The sequence below is a fragment of the Dasypus novemcinctus genome, chromosome 26, assembly GCF_030445035.2.
Source record: "Dasypus novemcinctus isolate mDasNov1 chromosome 26, mDasNov1.1.hap2, whole genome shotgun sequence".
NCBI classification, from domain to species: domain Eukaryota; kingdom Metazoa; phylum Chordata; class Mammalia; order Cingulata; family Dasypodidae; genus Dasypus; species Dasypus novemcinctus.
Genome location: NC_080698.1, coordinates 48,558,893 through 48,579,911, shown reverse-complemented (window position 1 = coordinate 48,579,911; position 21,019 = coordinate 48,558,893). Strand labels below are relative to the sequence as shown.

The window sequence follows — 21,019 nt, the reverse complement described above, 5'->3', positions numbered from 1 at the left end:
GTCTGAGGACTTTTCTGAAGTCACACCACCATTGACGGCTGACCCAGCTACCCATTCACTCACCGGACATTTATTGAACACGTTCTGCATGCCAGGCACTGCCCAAGGTGTGAAGTGGACACGGCCCCTGTGCCCGTGGAGCGCTTGGGCGCCTGGGGAAGGCAGACAGGTAGTTCGGGGGTCGGGGCACCTGGCAGGAGTGCTCTGCCGTCTAAGGGGCTAGGAAAGGCCTCCGGAGAAGAGGACACTGGCGCTGAGCAGGACACGCAGGAGCTAGTGAGGCGGAGGGCTGGGTATTGGAGAGAGCCCTGCCCAGATACCAGCAGGCTCTGGAGGAGGCAGGCGGCTGGCGGACTGGTTCTGTGAATCTGTCCAGTCCTTCTTATCACATCACGGGAGGGTTTTTGTGCCTACGGGCCTTGCATTCTGAAATCGAGTAGATCCCACAGTCAAATCAGGTACCAAAGGGATCTGGACAATTTAGTAGGAAAAGTCAAGGTCCCCCATGCAGGGGGAATGCCCATGAGATGCAGGAGTAGGGGCCACAAACCACATCAAAAGACATAACTGGTGAAGAAGGAAATTTAAGATCCTCCCTACAGGGGCAGAGTTCTGGTTTTTAACTGACATTGTTACCCCAGAGTCTCATCCCTCCGTACAAGCTTATACCAGTCCCTTCCTGCACACTTCTATGTCCCTCCCAACCTTTTCCTAATAGATAGTTGTGTATTTCAGTTTCTTCCTGGTCCATATTTTAGCTAAAGCTGCAGAAAATAGATCTTGCTTACTTGGAGTTGAGAGGCAAGGGCTTCGCTGCCACCTTGGGCCAAGTCAGATGTCCCTGCTCTAAGCGTCCATGACACCTGTAACGCCCCACCAGGGCAAGAGCATCACATCATGGAAATCACTCATTTAATCATCTCTCTGCTCCACTGCCAGCTCCTAGAGGACAGAGACCACATCTGTCTTGTTCAGTGCCTGGCACAAGGTAGGTGCCCACAAGACACGTATTGCATGGATGGATGGATGGATGGATGGATGGTTGAAGATCATTGTTCAACTTAGCACAACAGTCATTAAAATTGTGAGTAGCCAGTTAACTCCTGCCGTTGTCACCACAGATATACTGGCTGCTAACGATTCTCCCAGCTCATGCTGTTAGAGAAGTAATTATCAGTGCCTGTAAGCTACGCCGCAGGTAGCAGGGGCACAGATAGAAAACAGCACCTCAGGTTTAGAAAGTCCCTTGTGGTTTGTAAAACACTTTCATTCACATACGGTGCTTCGTTTCAGCATCATAGGAGCCCCATGAGGGAGCTTCACCAGGGGATGCGGCAAAATAGAACCAGGTGCCTGGGTTCAAATCTCAGCTCCGCTACTCACTCACCCTTTGACCGTGGGCAAGTTATTCTGCCTCTGCTGACCTCAGTTTCCACATCTGTAATATAGGAAAGAGACTACTTATCTCTTTTTTTTTTTCTCTCCCCTTCCCCCTCCCCGCCCCAGTTGTCTGTTCTCTTGTGTCTGTTTGCTGCGTGTTCTTCTTTGTCTGCTTCTGTTGTTGTCAGCAGCACAGGAATCTGTGTTTCTTTTTGTTGCATCATCTCATTGTGTCAGTTCTCCGTGTGTGTGGCACCATTCCTGGGCAGGCTGCATTTTCTTTCACGCTGGGCGGCTTACGGGGCACAGTCCTTGCGTGTGGGGCTCCCGTGGCAGGGCACTCCTTGCGCGCATCAGCACTGCACATGGGCCAGCTCCACACGGGTCAAGGAGGCCCCGGGTTTGAACCGCGGACCTCCCATGTGGTAGACGGACACCCTAACCACTGGGCCAAGACCACTTCCCCTACTTATCTCTTAAAGTGACTATGGATTGGTAATAATAATCACTAGCATGTCTTGAGTGCTTACCACACACTGGACTCAGTTCTAAATATTTTTCTTGAAATATCTCATTTAAGCTTCATGACATCTACAAGAGAGATGTTATTATTTTCCCTTTTTGTTGTTGTTTTTCTGGATAATGAAACTAAAGTTAATTTGCTTTGCATTCAGCTGGAGGTAGAGGAGCCAGAATTTGAACCTAGAATTGTGGCTTCCAGAGCACCTGCTCTTCACCTCTCCAGCATCTCAGATAGATCCTCCCTGAAAAGCATTTCGAGTGCTTGGCACATAGTAAGCACTCAGTAAATGCTTGCTTTAATGCTAGGGATGTACTCTTATTGCATATTGTTATCCCCAAGTAATAGATGCTGAAACTGAGCTCAGAGAAACTGCGTGACTAGCTCAAGGCCCCAGGGGGATCTTTCCACTGTTCCAGTAAGTCTCGGGCCGGTCTGGGGGTCCTAGAAGTTCATGCAGCTTTGCCTTCACCTGGCCCATTTTCATAGTTTAAGTGCTGAGGGGCAAGGCCTCCTGGGAACCCAGGTGAGTCCTGACTTCCTTCTAGACAGAGACCTGTGTCTTCTCGTCTCAGCTCTCGTCCCTGAGAAAGCAGAGGCTGTTCTGGAAGGTTCCCAGTACAACCTTTTCTCTAGAGCAGCCCCCCGCCCCCCACAGCCGCAGCTGCTGAGCTGGCCTAAAGGAGTCCCAGCCTCTTCTCATTCCTTCTCTGCTGACAGCCGTGCACCTCGGGTACCTCAGTCTACCCTTGGCATTCTCCAGCCGTTTGTTTTTCTCTCTCCAGCTCCCTGAACTCAGACATTGAGCAGGAGGTCAGAAGGACACTGCTTAACACAGAAGCCACCAGCTCCCTCCCTGTACTGGGCGCAGGGCTTCAGCCAGCCCTGAGCAAGGAGCTCGTGTGTGCTGAGAGATCTCCCCTTGCCTCTCGCAGCTGGTCCTAGGTCAGGGAGGGGGCTGTGTCGAGGGCCTCCACTAGCCTCTCGCTGGAGGAGGGCAGCATTCAGCCCGCATCAGAAATGCCCCCTCTCTTCCCAGAGAGCTCCAACGTCCTGGACCAGGCACCAACCGCTTGCTTTCTCATGGGGTGGTGGACAAGAACCCAAGGTCTAAGGTTCAAAAGATCTTCCACTCCCTGACACTTCCCTACTGTGTGACCTTGGGCAGGTGACTTCACCCCTCTGAGTCTCAATCTCTTTGTCTATAAAATGGGCATAATTCAGGGCCTATCTCCTAGGGTTGTAAGGGCTCGATGAGATATCCTTGGTTTCATTGTTATTTATTCATTTGTTTATTTGTTCAACAGTTATTTATCAAGCACCTACTAGGAGCCGGGCACTTTTCTAGCCACATGAGCAAACAAATCATACTAATTCCCTGCCCTCTTAAAACTTACCTTCTGATGGTAGTATGCACAGAGCTCTTAGCACAAGGCCTGACACGTAACAGATGCCCAAGAAATGCTGGTGGCAAGGGTTATTCTTGTCATTGTTATTCCCAGACATCCTTGGTCCTGCTCCCCCAGGATGGGTTCTGGGGGTGGTGCATGCTTGGATGGCCCCAGAGTGGGAACATCCCTGCAGAGTCAAAGGTGGGTGGGGGCGCCCAGCACACAATTTCTTTGGTCACGTATCTCCTGAGGCATCGCCTCCATTTTAGGTTCTATTCCATAGGACATCTGTTGGTTCCAATGTAAAAATAATGTTTCCTACTGCATCCTAGCTAAACCTGACCCTTGTGTAAGGCACGGCAGTTTTCTCCTGTGGCTCCAGCACCCCAGGTGGAAACAAACTGACTTTGAACATGACCTGTAATCAGTTCTTGATCAGTTGGGAGGTAGCATGGGAGCAAGTGACTATTATAAAGCCCCATTTTACAGATGAGGGATCTGAGGCTCCAAAAAGTGAACGGACTTGCCCAGCGCCTCACCGCCAGGACTTAGGAGAGCTTGGGTTTGAACCCAGATCTCTTTGATTTCAGATTCTATGTTCTTAATCGCTGTCTGGCACCATCTGCCCACCAGCCTTAGCTCCTCAGAGAGAAAGGAGGGAGTGCTCTCTAAGAGAGGGGAAAGAGTACTGGGCTGGCAGTCAGGAGACCAGCCCACCTGGGAGCTCCTCCACTCTCTCACTGTGTGGCCCTGGACCATTGCTTGCCCTCTCTGAGCTTCAGGTTCATTGTTGGGAAATGAGATTAACTCCCAAATGCTTCCAGCAAGAAAGTTCTGGGAAAGGGGAAGGATTGTGAAGGAGGCAGAGGGGACAGGGGAGAGTGGGCAAGAGGGAGGGGTGGGGCTGAGGTGGAGACTCAGTCCTGTCTTCCCCCACCACCTTCCCCTCGCCTGGGACGGCCAGCTGTCCGCGGCTGCTGGGCGGGGCTGGTCGCTGTGCCAGGCCCAGCCGAGCTCGGCAGGGGCCTTTTGTCACCCAACGCTTGCCGGGGCCTCGGCCACCGGTGTTGGGTGTCCGGGTGGATTGGATTCTCTCCTGGCAGCTCCGCAGATGCCCGGCTGCTGCGGGGTGGCCAGGCGGGCAGGGAGAAGCCGGCGCCCCCTCCTCCTCCCACCCTCCCAGCAGGTGCTTGCCGGTCGCTGTCCATGGTGCCGGCCGGCGGGGGACCCCTAGGTGAGCACTCCAAGGACTCAAGGCCAAGCTGGGGGGTGCAGCTAGGGGCTTAACGACGCCCTGGAGAATACGCAGCCCGGCGGAGGGGCCTGATGGACGTGGGTGGGGCGGCCCCCCATCCCCAAGCCTGAGACGGGAGCGGGGAGGAGCTCAGGGAGCAGCGTGTGCATTGGTGGGTGTGGGCGGCACGGGTGGGGAAGGACCTATGTGTGCGACCTGGGCTGTGTACTGGGGGCGGCAGGGGTGCTCCCCAGATTGTGTGCAGATAGGCTGAGGATAGTGCGGGCAAGAGGGAACGGGGCCCGTGCGTGCCCAGAGGGGCTGTGCGAGCAGGTAGGAAGGCAGGGGCTGTGTTAAGATGCGGGCCGAGGGGCGACTGCGCGTGACAGTGTGCGGGCATCCGCGTGTGCAGCGTGTGGATGGGGCCTTGTGCCGGTGTGCGTGATGTCGCAAGGCCTGTGAACCGTGTGCCCAAGGGGGTGTGCACACACCAGGGCGTGCGTGTGTGTGAGGTCGGCGTGTCACCCAGCACGACAGGTGCTCCCGGCGTGGCCTCCCGTGAGCACGTGACGGGGGTGCACTCCGGCCCGCCTCGGTCCCCAGCAGGTGCTGGTGGGCTCCGGGGTGCTGGGGGGAGCCCCGTGCCGGGGTGTGTGTGCCCCGAGCCCCTCCCGGCGGGGCCTTCCTGAGCTCCCTGTGCTTGTCCCCGCAGGAGCCGCCGCCCCTGACCATGTAGATGTCCGCTCCGGGGAGCAGCATGGGCCCCGCTGAATGGAGACTCCTGGGTCTACAGCCCTGAGCCCCTCCGGCCCCTGGACCTCGCCCTGCGCCCGGGGACGCCCCGTGGAGCTCGCCGCTGCTGTCACCAGCCCGCCCCGGCCGCCCCCGGCCCCCGGGACCCGGAGCCGGCCCCCCGGGGCCTCAGCTGTCCAGTGAGGCCGTGCTGAGGACAGCCACGCGGAGCCACCTCCCAGCGGCCTCGTGTCCAGCGCTGACCCTCGGGCTCGCCCCGAGCAGGGACCGCGGCAGACATGGGTGACATGACCAACAGCGACTTTTACTCCAAAAACCAAAGAAATGAGTCGGGCCACGGGGGCGAGTTCGGGTGCACGATGGAGGAGCTCCGCTCCCTCATGGAGCTGCGGGGCACCGAGGCTGTGGTCAAGATCAAGGAGACTTACGGGGACACCGAAGCCATCTGCCGGCGCCTCAAAACCTCACCTGTCGAAGGTAGGTGCCGAGAACCTGCACCCGGGGCTGCTGCCCCGGGGCCACCTGCTGGGTTGGATCCAGGGGCAGTGTTCAAATATTTAACAACCAGCACACCTCAGGCTCTGGCTGAAACACCAGAGCGGCCATTCTAGTGGATTCCGGCTGCGTCGGTCCTTTCAGATTAGCCAGGGAAGGGGGTCTGCCGAAGGAACCTCAGGAGCAAAGCGGGGGGCAGGGCTGCATCCTGGAAACCAGGCACCAAAGCAGCCCGAAGGGGTGGCGCGGCAAAACTGCCCAGGGTGGGCTCACCCCGGAAGTGTGGGAGGCCTCCAGTCTCGGGGTGGGGCCAGAAGGAGGCTGGGTGGGACCAGAGAAGAGCCAAACCGTGTTCCTGAGCCTGAGGCCCGGGGGTGGGTTTGGGGGGGAGGGGGTTCTTGCTTTCCCCACCCAGCCCTCAAGGCTAGGTTTTGGGGTCCAGCCAGCCAGCCCCCACCCTCCCTGCCCCAGGCCCCAGGAATCCATCCAGGCATGACAGTGAGTCAGAGTGTGGCCCCCATGCAGGCACTGCCAGCTGCCCAGCCCCTGCTGCTGGGCTGGGACCGTGTCCACTTCTCCCAAGGCCGGGCTCTGGCCTGGGGTCCCCAGGAGTCTGGGGCACCTGTGGGCCATGGAACTGCTGAGCGGACAGGATAGCAGGGGAGAGTGGGGCCGTTGTGAGGAGAGTGACAGATGCCGTGTCTGTCCCGACCTGGGGATGGGCGAGCGGCTTTCTTGCAACTGCCAAACCGAGCAGGCCTGGGATCTCCAGAAAGAGGGTGGCAGCTCCTGGGGGCCTCTCTGGAGGGACCCAAGCCAGGCCGTCTGCCGCTTTGGAGAGAAGCCAGCCCAGCTTGGGCACCGGGGCCCAGCATGTGGGACCCCACCCCCACATTCTGCTGCTGCCAGTTACCTTCTCCTCACTAGGAAGGGCCATGAATGGGGGTCCTTTCCCTAATGCTCCCCAACCTTGCAACATTGTTCCCGGAGTCTGCACCGACTCTGCAATTTCTTCCTCAAGAGAACAGGCCAACAGCCGCCTCACTGGGCTGGCCTGGGCATACAGTAGGTGCTTCCTAAGTGGGAAGGAGGCGTTCAGGCTGCCCCTCCCCCAGGAGCAGCCCCCACTTGGGAGGCAGGGGCAGCATCTGGATGACTCGCTCCGTGCGACAGGCGAGGAATCTGAGCCTGGGGCCTCGCCCGTGCAGCTGCAGTCCCCGCGCCCTGGGGGAGACCCCCGGAAGGCCCTGCCGAGGGGCTGCTGGGACCCACGGCTCGCCTGGCCCAGCCCGTCAGCCTAGCGGCCCCGTGGACCTCCACACCCCGGGCCTGGAGTCTCCCAGGAGCGGGCGGTCCTTTCCCCTGGGGCCCTCCTCTCGGGTCAGCAGGGAAAGCTGACTTCTTCCCAGGCGGGCCGCTCTCGCTGACACATCTGCCCATGCGCCGGGCCTTGGCACAAGTTCAGAAACACCTTTTCTCTCTTGGTGCTGTTCGGGTTTTGCGGTTTTTTCTGGGGCAGGGGAGGACGCATCCTTCCTTCGCAGTGTGATTCCAGCTCAGGGCTTGCAAACGGCCGCACGTGGACCTCAGATGGGAGGTGGGCTCTGCTTGGGAGCTCTGGGTCACCCGTCCTGGCAGAAGGGCCCGTGGGCATCACCCCCCACTGGCACCCCCACCATCGGGGCAGCACACGCCAGCAGGAGGCGGGGTTTGCCTGGGTGGTCTTTGCCTCTGGAAGGGAAACCAGGAGAACCTGCGGCAGGAGTTCTTAAACATCTCTGGTCCGAGACTCTGGCAAGAGCCTCATGGAAGCAGTGGTCCCTGTCCTCAGAAAATTAGCCCACGGCCCACGACAGATGGGGCTCACTACATCAGCGCCTTTGTAGCCCCCATCAAAGCCAGGCCAGGGACCCTGGGTTAGGAAACCCCCAAAAAATAATAATTCCCCAGATCTTGGGAAATTGAGCAACACACAAGCCAAGCTCCAGCCCTGTGCGGGAACATTGCCCCCACTTGCACCGGGCCCCTCTGAGGAGAGGCATCCTGCCCTGCTCCTCTCGGTACATCAGCGCCCAGCCCAGCGCCTGGCACAGAGGAGCCTGGATAACTCCACTGAGCCCCACAGGGAGCGGCTCTCAGACGGCTGAGTGGCCAGTGCAGCAGATAATCGAGACCAAGTGCTGGGAGGGCTCCAGGCCTCTGAGGAGAGGGGAGGTGGGTGGGTAGTGAAGTCAGGAAGGGCTTCCTGGAGGAGGAGGTATTTGAGCTGGGCCACAAAGGAGAGAGAAGGAAAGCACGCCGTGTGACATGGAGCTGCATTCCTTAGATGGAATTCCACTGAAGGCTGGTATGCTGCCAAAAGTCAGGGGTTACATGAAAAATAAAGAGGACCCAGTTTTCCCATCTGTAAAATGGAAAGAATAATGAGAGTCCTGGTACCACTCTGCTGCTGCCAGCTGTGTGCCTTTGGGCCAGTTGTTTGACCTCTCTGGGCCTTGGTTCCTTTGTTTTTCATGAGGAGCAAATGAGACTTCTAGTGGGGAAGGTTTCTGAGAAGGAAATTCTGTCCCAGGAGGAATGCCCCTTGAAGGATTAACCAGAGCCCCTGCTCCTTGGTCTCTAGAAGGATCTCCCAGGGAGAAGGGGGGAGCTGGAAGAGGTTTGGGGAAGGACAGAAGAGCAGAGAGCTATAGACCGCAGGCTCGGGGTGGCCTGGGTTCAAATCCCAGTCTGCCACTTACTAGCTGTGGGTCTCTAGGCAAGTTACACAAGCTTTCGGTGCCTCCGTTTCCTCGTCTGTCAAATGGGGATAATAATAGTGTCTACCTCATAGGAGTATGGTGAGGACAAAGTGAAGTAGCTGAGAATAGCACCGGCCCGTGGGTGGCTCTGGGTAAGGGTTTGGGCTCCATGCACAGCCCCGGAGCTGTGGTTATCGTGGCTGTGGAGGAAACTCGGCCCTCTGCGAGGATTAGTGGCATTCTCCAGGAAGAGCCGCCTCTGGCCGCTGCTGGGAACACTGGCCGTGTCCGCACCTCCCAGAGCCCCGTTGGCCGGTGGCTGGTCTGCTTCCCTGGTGAGGTGTCCTGCCCGCAGGTAACGAGATCCCACCTCACAGACGAGGCGCATGAGGGCTGGGGGCGCCACCCTGCACCAGCGTGTGCAGCACCACACCCAGGTGTGCCCGCAGCCCCACTGGCCCCCTCGGAGCGCGGTCCCTGCCCGGCAGGGCCTGGGTGGGGCGGGGCCGCTGGAACACGTGGCTTTATTCTCTTCCACTGTTAGCATTTGTCCGGCCTCCTCTGGCTGGAAATCCAGAGCCTTCTTTTGATTTAGAGAAATGCCTGGCCTCAGCCCCAGCCCCAGTTTAGAAGGGACGTGGTCTGGGGCTGCAGCGGCCCCAGGCGGGGGCTCACCTTGCCCCTTCCCGGCACCCCTTGCTTCTCATCTGCTGACAGGAGCCGAGAGGGCTCTCTGAGTCACCGCAGGAAACCGCTCCAGGCCGCGCATAAATTAGCCTTCCCTTCACATCCAGCTAATTTTAGGCAAACAGATCTCTGCCAGTGATAAATGGGGTTTGGAACCACAGAAATCAACTCCCACCCAGGGCCCTGCCCCCCCACCCCCGCCAGACGCAGGGCGTGGGCCCCCCTTAGCTTCCAGAGCTGCCGCATGGGGGTGACGCCCTGGTGATAAACCCACCTCCCGGTGAGTCCGGAGTCTCCCCCAGTCTGGGCCATCTTTCCTCCTCCACATCTTGATCTGGTTCTGTTAATGCCCTTCCTTCTCACTGCCCACACCCTTCCAGCCTAGCACAGTCCAGTTCCAGAGACCTGGGTTCGACTTCGGACTGGCTGCCTCTTTAGCCCCTTGAGCCCCAGGTGCCTTACACGAAATGGGGACCAGAGCCGCACCTGCCCCACAGGGGCCGTGTGAGCAGTAAATCAGAAGGTCCACAGACGGGGCTTAGCACGGCACGTTGCGGCCGTAGGGAGCGCGTGCAAAGTGATGTCCATCGCCACTGTCATTGTTAAGTCCAAATATTTCTTTTAAGCAATGGCATGCATGGGCCCTTACCCCCAACCCAACCACGAAATAATCAGGCAATGGGCTTAGACGGCACCCAGGGCAGGAGGCCTGGCGATGAGTCTGGAAAGGTGGGGGGCAGGTGGTCCCTGAGCTGCTGGAGGCAGAAGCTGTGGATTCTCCACCATGCCACCAGCAGCACGGTGCAGCGGCTGGGCGCATGAGAAGCAGACCTAGAAAGAAGGAAGGGAGGGAAGAGGTGGGAGGGTGGCGCCTGGTGACCCTCCCTTTGTGATCCAGAAGGCCGCGGAGCCAGCACAGCCCATGGGACACCTGCGTCGCCCGTGATCAGTTGGCTTTGGTTCTGCCAAGCTGCTTGCGGGCCCCCCTTTGTCCCTGCTCTTTGGGACAGCACCTCGGGCTGCCAGGGGGCTCCGAAGGGGCAGCGCTTACCCCCCTGCGTGCTCACGGCACCGCGCGCTTTGTGGCCGAAGGGGAGAAAGAGCACGGGGCGGCAGCAGGGGTGGGCAGGAACTGGATACTTCTGAGTGTCCTGAAACGAAACCTCTGGTTAATTTTGTATGAATCCAATGGCAGCAGAAAAACGAGCATGCCTACCCAAGGGGTGGAGAGAGGGGACGGGACAGTGGAAGATGGGGCTTCGTGTGACCTGTAAATACAGCTGTTCAACGAGGACACCCCTCGGACCTGGCAGCGCCCACGATGAGCCGAAGAACCACTGCCCAGTGGGTGTGGGGTGGCGAATAGAAGTTCTTCTGTTTGTCATTTTGATGTTCTCGTTCTCCGCATGCTCTGTGTCTCCCACCCCCAAGGATCCGTGGGCCGCTGAGGGGTTAATGGGGAAACTGAGGCAGCCACAGACTCAGCGGGGTCCCAGGCAGGTGGGCCCAGAGGTGGATGAGAACTCCTCCCCTAGAGTCTTCACAGGAAGTGTCCCATGCTCCATTCTAAGCCCTGGGACAATGTTAGGTGTGAAGCTGAGAGAAGACCTTATCAAGGTGCTTAAGAGGCTGCAGAAATGTGTCTTCTCAAACAAATGCGGGGACCGAGGAGGGGAAGGGCCACCAACAGTATCATTAAGTAGGCTCGGGACCTTGGGCAAGTTCCTTAGGCTCTTGGGACCTCAGTCTTCCTATCTATAAAATGGGAATTGTGCTACTTTCACTCTCTGCCATTTGGAGGCTGACAGAGGATTGAAAGTGCCTTGAAAGTTTTCTACAAAAGAACTGTTGTCTTCTGGTATTTGTTATTTTTTCCTGCCCATTGGGATTCCATTTGGCAGAAAACGCGTCTCAAACTGGCTTCCGCGAAAGGCAATTTACTGGCTTCTGCAACTGAGAAGTCCAGGGACAGATGCCGCGGGCATGGCTGGCGCAGCGACCTCTGCTGCTGCCAGGAGGGCTTTGCCCGGCCCTGCCCTGCTGCTTCCTCCTCCACGGATCTCTGAGTTGGCTTTGTTCCCGGGCAGGGCCCCGCCACGCAGGGACCCCCGGCAGCTTCGGGCTGGGCCCACCCAGCAGCCAAAGACACATCTTTCCTCATAGCCCGCCCCTTTAAGTCAAGGCAGACTCTCATTGGGCCACCTTGAGTCACATGACCCCGCCCAAACCAATCCCTGTGGCTGGGGGATGGAATAAGATCAGACCTGGGTCACATGCTCCCCCCAAACAGCGTGGCTCAGTCCCAGCCAGACCACAGGGAGACTGGGGGGGCAGGTGACCCTGGAGGGACACAAACCACAGATGCTAATGAGCCTACTATGTGAAAGAACCCTGGGCATGCTGGGGAGGATACCAGCGGGCATGGCCCGTACCCTCTGGATTCAGGGGCGCCAAACTAAGTGATCATAGACTACCAGCCAAGCCGCAGCACCAGCAGTGATTCCAGCAGGAGAACGGCATCAGCTGGACAGTTTGGTGTCACAGAGGTGAAGAGGCGGGCTCGGGCACCAGCCCTGGCTTCCAGTGTCATGCAACTGTGCGGCATTGGACCAATTCTCTAACCTCTCTGTTCCTCAGTTTCCTCCTCTGTTACATGAGGATGATAATGGTGCGTCCTTCATAGCATTGCTACATGGGCAAAAGTAACGCGTGCAAAATGCTAAGCGCGTAGTTTACGGTAGGTCCTGCAGGAGCATCAGTTATTATTCTCTGCCAGGTACTCTTGGCTTTAGGGAACAGGTTAGGTTTAAATTCACTGGGAAGAGAAAGGCAGTTTTTCTGGGCAGGCCCGTGGACTTGAACTGTACATGAGTCTAGGGATTAAAGAGAGAGAGAAAGAGAGTGATAGAGAGCTCTGTATTCAATTTGCAATGTTTGTACACCCACCCTCCCGCCCCCACAAAAAAGGGGAAAAAATTCTTTAAAAGCACAGCTTTGTGTAAAAGTCGCGTGAATCACGTGTGGACGCTTTCCAGAATTTCGCCCATGCGTCTTTCTGAACCATCAATAAAATAAACCCTCTGTGGATCGATGCGTGCTATTGATTTCCCCAGGCTGAGGCGGCAGTCTCTGCCGGGCACCCAGCTCTGCCTGCCCGGGGCAGGGGGACGGACGAGAGGGGGACGCTCAGGGGCGGAGCCTGGCCTGCCGCTGTCCCCTTCTGCAGGGTTCCCAGATGGATTCCAGCAGGACTCGGGCACTTCCCACCCCACCAGCGAGGCTGCCGCCCCGCGCCGGCAAGGCACCCCGAGGTGGGGAGTTGAGGAGCTGGCTCGTGGGGGGCATTTTGCTCTAAGCAGGCCCACCATGCAAAAAGCCGGAGTCCCAAAGCTACCCAGGCCAGGCCCTTCCAAAGGCTTGTCTCCTGTGACCCTCACAGCAGCTCCGGGGCCCGGGGGGTGGCGCCTCAGTAGGAAACGAAGCCTTGGAGAGGAAGGAGACCTGGTTCTTACCAGGAAAGCATCCGTCTCTGCTTTGCAGAATAAATATGCCCTAAACACTAAGGACCTCCTATGGGCTCAGAAAAGGAAAGAAACGAGAAGGGCATGGAATTTGAGTCCCAGATCCACCATTCAGGCCCTCGAGCTAGTCCCTCCATTACGCTAAGCCTCAGTTTCCCTCTCTGTAGATGGTCTGGTAATGCTCCCCTCCCAGTGACTCTCACTCTTCCCCCTGCTTCCATCAGGCCAAGCCGTGAAGTAGGCTGCTGGTGCATTCATTTCTTGGACAAATATATATTGTGTTCCCATTGTGTGCAGGTTTGGGCCACACGCATGCTGGGAAGAGCTGCTCCGCTCTGCTCAGGAGCAGTGTTTGTGTAAAGTGGCTATGATCGGGGCAGGCAGGGAGGCTGGGCCAGGGGGCAGCTCGGGACATCCTTTCTTGGTCCAAGGAGTGGGCAGGTCAGAGAGGAAATAAACTCCAGGGGCCCCGGGGCGGCAGGAACCAGTAAGAAAATGGCCCCCAGGGGTAGGGGGCCAGGGCCTCCATCTGGGCACAGCTCAGCTGCTGACCCCAGCCAGGGGGCAGCGGTGGGGAGGGGGGGTGTCCCTCATACACTTGCCCCACAGAGCCCCCTAACGATTCCCAGGACTGGGCTGCAGAGGTGGGCTGTAAACCACCCCTGCCCTGAAGGCACTCCCAGGCTAGCTGTGATACTAGTTACGAGCTGCAAGACTAGTTACAGCTGTGACACTCGTTAACACATAGAGCACGCCAGGCTCTCTGCTGAGAGCACCACAAACATCCCTGAGTCTTCACAATGTCCCTGTGAAACGAGCTCTGTTATTGTCCCCAGCTTACAGACAAAGGCTTTGAGGCTCAGGGTACCGTCGCTGTGAGGTGGCCCAGCCAGGGTGGCCCCGAACACACACACACACACACACACACACACACACACAACCTCCTCAATTCACTGCCTCCTGCTGGAGAAAATAGTTCTCTAAGACAGAAGGTGACATTCTCGAGTTGAAGGAGGAGGCCGTCCCTTCGTGACTGGGGACAGAAGTCAGAGAAGTCAGGCGAGGCTCACTCTGAGCTAGACCTGGAAGAACAGGGAGGAGTGGAATGTGCTAAGATGGGGAGGAAAGCACACGCAGCGTGGGGAAGCGGCATGTGCAAAGGCCCTGGGGCTTGCAATGGGAGAAGTGAGGGCCTCATCGTGCCTGGATCCTGAGATGAATCTCAAAGGGCAAGGGCTCTAGCCCATGGACTGTGGATTGGTTTTCTTTTAGACTCTGTTTTAGTTTATTTTGTAATGCTGTGTGTGCAGATGATCGACTTGGGTGAGAGTGTGTTTGTCTGCATTGGCCATGTGAGCTCCGTGAGGGTGAGAGTTCAGCCCCTTTTCCAGAGCTGGGCGGGCCAGGGAAATTCACAAAATGTAGGGAGAATAAGGTTTGGGGAAGCGGTTCTCGTACTGGGTTTGCTGGTGCCCTGAGGCGCCACAGAAGTGGCCCAGGGGACGGGAAGTTGAGTGGGCAGGGCCCTGGGCTTCCCACCCACCACGAACCTGAGCTGCTCCTTTGTTTATCTGCTTTGTATGGCGAAGCCTCTGAGAAGGTTTGTTTTCGGTTTTGGTTTTTGAACGGTTGAAAAAATTTTTTTAAACCTCTGATACCAAGAAAAGGTGCTAAGTGTCTAAAATCCTGGGTCCACTGTCTGCCCTTTACTGCATGACCTGAAGCAGCTCCTGTAACCTCCCAGCGCCTCTGCTTTCTGCATCTGTGAAGTGGAGCGGGCAGCACGCTTCCCAGGGTCGGTCTCGGGGCGGCTCAGCTTGCCAGGGCCCCACCTGGGCCGGGGCTGGCGCCCTGTCCCGGGCCCCAGGGGGCTGCAGGTGACGAGAGGAAGAGCATTCCCGCCGCCCCCGCCTGGGCATGAGGACTCCGAAATGGCAGAGGCAGGAGTCAGACTGACTTCGGCCCTTAGACTGAGACCTTCTAGAAGCATCCCACACGTACCAATCAGGAAACTAGGAGGGCGGGTTGGGCAGCCTCCGAGGCCCCTCCAGGCTCATTCATTCTGGAACAGGGAGCCTCGCTGCCTCGGCTGTCCCCGCGACGCAGCGGCAGGCTGGGCAGGGGGTGGCCAAGTCACTGCCGACTCCAGATCCCTCTTCCGTTGAAAGTCCGCGATGAGAGCTGAGATCCCCTCGTGGCCACGCGCGGGCATTGCCCTCTGCCCCCACCCAGCCCGGCCGCCCTTCCCCGCGAGGCCGCTTTGGAGCCTGCGCACGCTGGCTTACGAAGGCCTGGCCCGGCCTTGCAGCGACAGACCCCAGGGGCGTTTTCTGGCTCCCAGAGGCCCAGGAACCTGCACACCAGTTTGCAATTACTTCCCCTCCCTGAGCCTCAGTTTCCTCATCTGTCAAGGGGGCTAAGCCAGAACTATCTCTCAGTTGTCCATCCAGCCTGGGTCCCTCCGGAGAGCGAGAAGCAGCCTCTCCCTCCAGGCCTGTCTGTCACACGAGGCGGGGAGGTTATTTATACAGGCCCCCCTCGCCCCACGATTATCTTACTCCTCCTGGCACGATCCAGGCCCCGCTGTGGTTTCAGATCCAGAGTTATTTATAGTCGGTGGAAATGAGCACCTCCACAGACCGCTTCCCAGTACCCCCTGCCAATGTCAGCCTCCCCCCCCAAAGGGACAGCCCCCTGGAAACTTCTGTGGACCCAGCAAATGATCCCATGGGCCCTTTCTGACTGGGAAGACTCTGCTCTTTCTGTGGGGTAGCTTTGGACAAAATATCTGGGAGGGCTGCATGGAGGAGGCAGCATTTGGATAAACTGCTGAAGGGCACTCCAGGTAGAAGGACCAGTGTGGACAAAGGCACAGAAGGGAGGAAGGAGAGTATGTAAAACGGTCAGTCATTCTGTTTGGCTGAGGCTGGGACAGAAAGGAATAATAAGTAATTGAGCATTTTAGATGTTACAGCCAGTTTTATAAGAACCTGACATATATCATTACCTCATTTACCCCTCCCAAAAAACCTATGACATAGGTGCAAATATTATTCCCAGATGTACAAGCTGAGGTACACAGGTTACACAGCTAATGAGTAGAGGAACTGGGATTCAAACTCAGGCAGGTTAGCTCTGGGGACCACACTCGGAGCCTCTGTGAAGAGAGCTGCATGTTGAGCCAACAAAGTCTGGGCTTAGATTAAGGGGCAGTGGGGAGCCCCTGAAGGTTCTAGAGCGAAAGAGCAGTGAGGCTAAGACACTTGGTCTGGTAGCCATGAGTTTGGTTTGGAATGAGGCGAGACACCAGGAGGTAATGCCAATGGGGAGAGAGACCCCAGGAGGTAATGCCAGTGGGGAGAGAGGCTCAGGTATCTGGATGAAATGGGCAGGACCCAGGCCAGGGCAGTGGTGAGGGAGAGGAGGGAGCTTAGGGCCACAGGCCTCAGCCTGTGATTGGCAATCAAGGGAGAGAGAGGCTTCAACGCAGACTCAATTTTCAGGACAGCAGCTGGTGCCTGGTGGAGGAGACGGGGCCAAACAAGGGAAGGAGCAAGTTTGGGGGCGAGAGGAAGGGTTGGCACTGGGCGCTGTGCATGATGGGGCCTGGGGGAGAGGGTGGCAGGTCCCACAGGCTTGGAGAGAGGCTAGGCCCAGAGGGAGAACATCTCGAGGACAGAGCCATCTGCGGCAACGTCGTCTCCACTAGCAAGTCACAAGCCTGCACTCGGAGGTCAGCCAGGATATTTGGGTCTGTCTTGTTCACTGCTGCATCTTAGCCCCTAGAACAATACCCAGTAAAGAACTGACTCGATAAATGCCTAAGAATGAATTCACCTGGGGCACCTGTTAAGGATGAGCCCTCAGGGAAGGTCAGCTATTAAGAGAACGGGAAGAAGTGAGAGAAGTAGCAGGAGAGTGTCACATGCAGGTAGGGTGTGATCAAGGCATCTGATGCTGGATCGGCAGCCAGTTAGACACAGAGGTTGCCATGGAGGAGGACAACAAAAGGAGCGGCAGCCTTGAGGGCAGGCTCTGGGGGGCAGGGGGGAACAGCACAGCAGAATAGAGGGTTCCTGGGCATCCCACTCGACACACCAGGGATCTGGAAGACCGTGGAGGGTGGTCAGAGCAAGAGGGACCGAGGGCCCGAGGGATTCGAGGATGTGATGAGGGCAGGCATGCGAACTGCTGTTACTGTGCATATCTCCAAGAGAAGCAGCGTGGGGCTTAGGAAGCAGCAATGCAGCTTAAGAGCGAGGAGGCAGGCAGTCCCTGGTCTGAACCCCAGCGGTGCCATTTACTAGCCGTGTGGTGCGGAGCAAATAACTTCAGCTCTCAGAACCTGTTCACTCGACTATAAAATAGTTCCTATTCCTAGGGCTGTTACAAGGAGTAAATGAGCTGATGTAAGTAATAACGCATTTGACAAAGTGCAGGAAGCATGCAGGGAGTAGAAACTTCCATTATTATTACTACTACTATTATTATCATTATCCTCAATATTTCTAGACTAAGAAGTCGAGACCCAGAGAGGGAAGGGTCTTGCGCAAGCTCACACAGCCTTTTAGGAGCAGAACCAAGTGAGAACTCAGGTTTCCTGACCCACAGTTGCAGCTTTTTTATCCACCTCTTCTGTGTAATATATTTTTTTAAATTAAGTAATTCCTAAATGACCGTCATTAGGAGAGCAATTAAGTCCCTTTCAGCTTCTCCGCGTGCCTGATGGAACATGATAGCCATTGAAAATGGTTGTTATAGAGACCATGAAGCAGTGTGGATGAGGCTCGTGAAACAGCATGGCATAAAAAAGTGGGGTTCAGCATTGTACATTCTGACAATGGCACCATCTGTGTGAAAAGAGATGCAAGGGCAAAGAGGCTGGCAGGCAACATCCCAGAGCATGCCCCGTGTTGGGGCTGTGGGTGAGAGTAGGGGTGGTGTTTCTTCTCTCAATTTCTCCTTTCACATTTGGGGGAGTATCATTCTAAAATGGATCAGTTGAGGCATGCTGGTCTCTGGTCATAAGCAACAGAAGCTAACGGGCAGTGTCATGCAGATTTGTGGACAGGAGGGGAGTGGCCTTCCCAGGTTGGCCCCAAACCTGGAAAACCTGGCTCTGCAGAGCAGGGACGTTGGGACAGAGCAAGTGTCCCTTTGGGGAATTTGGAATTGGGACAAATCCACTCAAGCTGGTTTTTGTCTTTGCATCACTCGGGACTCCCACCAGTGCTGTGCTGGTAAATGTTTACAACTGGCTCTCTGAGGGGGGAAGACACTCTCATCTGTAGTGGTTGCTGATTTCCATGGTGTGAAGACTCCTACCATGTCACCAACACGACATCATTAAACCCAGAATTGGGAGGCAATGTGCAGGCGCAGGCTGTTATATAGTGTTTCTACCATGCAGACACAAGAGGATATTTGTTCAAGAGAACAGAAAACGTGCAATGAAAGTGACGGGTTTGGGATATTTATTGACTTTTTAAGCATAACCTATCATTATACGTTTATGTAACTTGTTCTAACGGTGGCTCTCTTAACCCACTCTCAAAACGCCTGAACTTCTAACACTCAGCGCTCACAGGCAGCTGTGGGCTGCTCCACGCCGGTTCCCCATCCCAGGAGGGCTCATGCGATTGGCCGAGCCTGGTCACATGCCCACCGGGTCATTTGATTGACGGCCACCAAGACTCCTCCCAGTGGGGAGTCCCAATCTCCCCAAACGCAATCAGGCCACTGTCATCAAAAAGAGGCCTGGCCCTGGATGGCTTCGCTTCCTCTTCCTGATCATTTCTTTCCATTGCACTTTTTTTTCTTTTATGATCTCTTCGTAATTTCTCATTTTAATTCAGACTTCCTTGAAGTGCCAGAGATTTTCAAAAGGATCCAGAGCTGAAGCCTGACAACAGAGAACCAAAGGACCCAGCCAGGAGAGGGACCAGGGGTGCAGAGCAGCACCCCCACCTCGCCCCAGCCCTCACCCTTCTCCAGAGAAGGAAGTTTCATTACCTAAACCTCCTGCCCCAGTCCTGCCACCCTGCCTGCAGGGCCACCATCAGAGTCCCCACAGAAAACAGGCACCCTCTCTATTCCCTTGCTGTGTGGCCTCGGATGAATCACTTTCCCTCTCTGAGCCTCTGAGAAGTAGGTTTCATTACGCTTATCTAAAGGATTGTTGGGAAAACTAAGTGAGAATATTGTAAGTAGGTGTCCCCCTTTTCCATCCTGTCCCCCTTCGAGCCATGTGCCCCACCATGGCTGGAGTAATCTTGAGAGTCAAGCTGTGCCTCCTCCTGCTCAAAACCCAGAGGCTCCCCTGCTCTTAGAATGAAGTCTAACTCCTCATTGTGGCCTGCAGGCTCAGCGTGATCCAGCCACCTGCCTGGTGCAGGGTCCTCCAGGGCAAGCTGGCAAGCTCACAGGAGATCGGGGTCTCCAGCCCGTGGAAAGCCAAAGCGTCCTTTAACACTGCAGGGAGCACCCTGTCCTTTAGCGCTTTTTGGGATTCCAGAATAAAGTAAAGATTATAACTAAAATAAATGATCATTATAATATTGAAGACGGACACTTTTTATACTTTTTTAAAACTTATCATTGTGGTAAAATATTCATAGCAAAAATAACTTTAACCATTTTAAGTGAACACTACTTTAAATATATTGAAAAGGTGGTGAAATGTCTAACTCACCATTATCTATTGCCAGACTATTTTCACCCTCCCAAACCAAAACTCGTACTCATTTAGGATAAACTCCCAACTCCCCCTCCTACCTCCATGGTAATCACAATTCTGCCTTCCGTCTCTATGGATTTGCTCATACTAACTATTCCATAAAAGAGAAATCATTAAAGATCTGCCCTTTGTGGCTAGCATTTTTCACTCAACATGGTGAATTTGTAGCATGCATTAGCCCTTCACTTCTTCTTAATGGCTGAATAATATTCCATTGTAAGGATGTACCACATTTTGTTTATCCATTCATCCGCTCATGGACACAGGTTGCTTCCACCTTTTGATCACTGTGAATAATGTGATGAGCACTGGTGTGCAAATATCTGTCCAAGTCCTATTTTCAATTCTTTGGGGATATAAATCTAGGAGTAGAATTGTTGGGTTACACAGTAATTACATGTTTAACTTTCTGACGAACAACCAAACTGTTTTCCACAGCAGATGCACCATTTTATATTCCCACCAACAATGTACGAGCATTCCTGTTTCTCTGAATTTCTCTTTTTTTTTTTTTTCAGATTTTTAAAAATAATAGCCATCCTTGTGGGTGTGAGGTGGTATCTCATTGTAGTTTTAATTGGCATTTCTTTAATGACTAATGATGAGCATCTTTTCATATACCTATTGGCCATTTGAATATTTTCTTTGGAGAAATGTCCATTCAAATCCTCAGCTCATTTTTTAATTGGATCGTTGTCATTTTGCTGTTGAGTTGTAGGAGTTCTTTATATATTCTGGATATTAAACCCTTATCAGATATATGGCTTCTAAATATTTTCTCTCATTCTATTGGTTGTGCTTTTACTCTCTTAATAATGTTCTTTGATAAACAAAAGTTTTTCATTCTGATGAAGTCCATTTTGTCTAATTTTTCTTTGTTGCTTGTGCTTTTGGTATAAAACCTAAAAACCCATTGCCTACCACAGGTCCTGAAGATGTATCCCTGTTTTCTTGTAAGAGTTTCATAGTAGTAGCTCTTGTAAATATGTTGACAATCCATTTTGAATTGATTTTTGTATGTGGTGACAGGTAGGGATCCACATTCATTTTTTTGCACTTGGATTTCCAGTTGTCCCAACACCATTTGTTAAAGATATTATCATTTCTCCCATTGAAAGGACTGGTACCTTTGTGAAAAAGCAACTGGCCATAGTTTGTATTTATCTCTGGACTCTGAATTTTATTCTATTGGTCTATATGTTTATCCTTATTCCTGCACCACACTGTTTTAATTACTGTAATTTCATAAGGTTTTTTTTTGTTAGAGAAGTTATGAATTTACAGAACAATTATGCATAAAATACAGGATTCCCATATACCACCCTATTATTAATATCTTGCATTGGTGCTGTGCCTTGGTAACAACTGATGAAAGCACATTTTTATCATTGTACTATGAAACAGAGTCCACGATTTAATTTAGGGTTCATTATTTGTGCTGCGCAGTTCCATGGATTTTAAAAAAAAATTTATTCTAGTAACATTTATACAACTTTAAATGTCCCCTTTTAACTACCTCCAAATATATAATTCAGTGCTGTTAATTATATATTTGTTCACA

General features: G+C 54.6%; 1 protein-coding gene across 10 annotated transcripts in view; it reads left to right on the top strand.

Annotated features, from left to right (window-relative positions):
• Positions 1-21,019, top strand: part of ATP2B2 (ATPase plasma membrane Ca2+ transporting 2) — a 181,606-nt gene that overhangs the window by 42,681 nt on the left and 117,906 nt on the right. For all 10 annotated transcript variants that reach the window (XM_058288853.2, XM_058288848.1, XM_058288850.1 and 7 more), the window contains exon 2: positions 5,238-5,755. In XM_058288853.2, coding sequence (XP_058144836.1) covers positions 5,557-5,755 — 199 coding nt within the window. In that variant the 5' untranslated portion in view covers positions 5,238-5,556. The remainder of the gene's footprint in view (positions 1-5,237; positions 5,756-21,019) is intronic.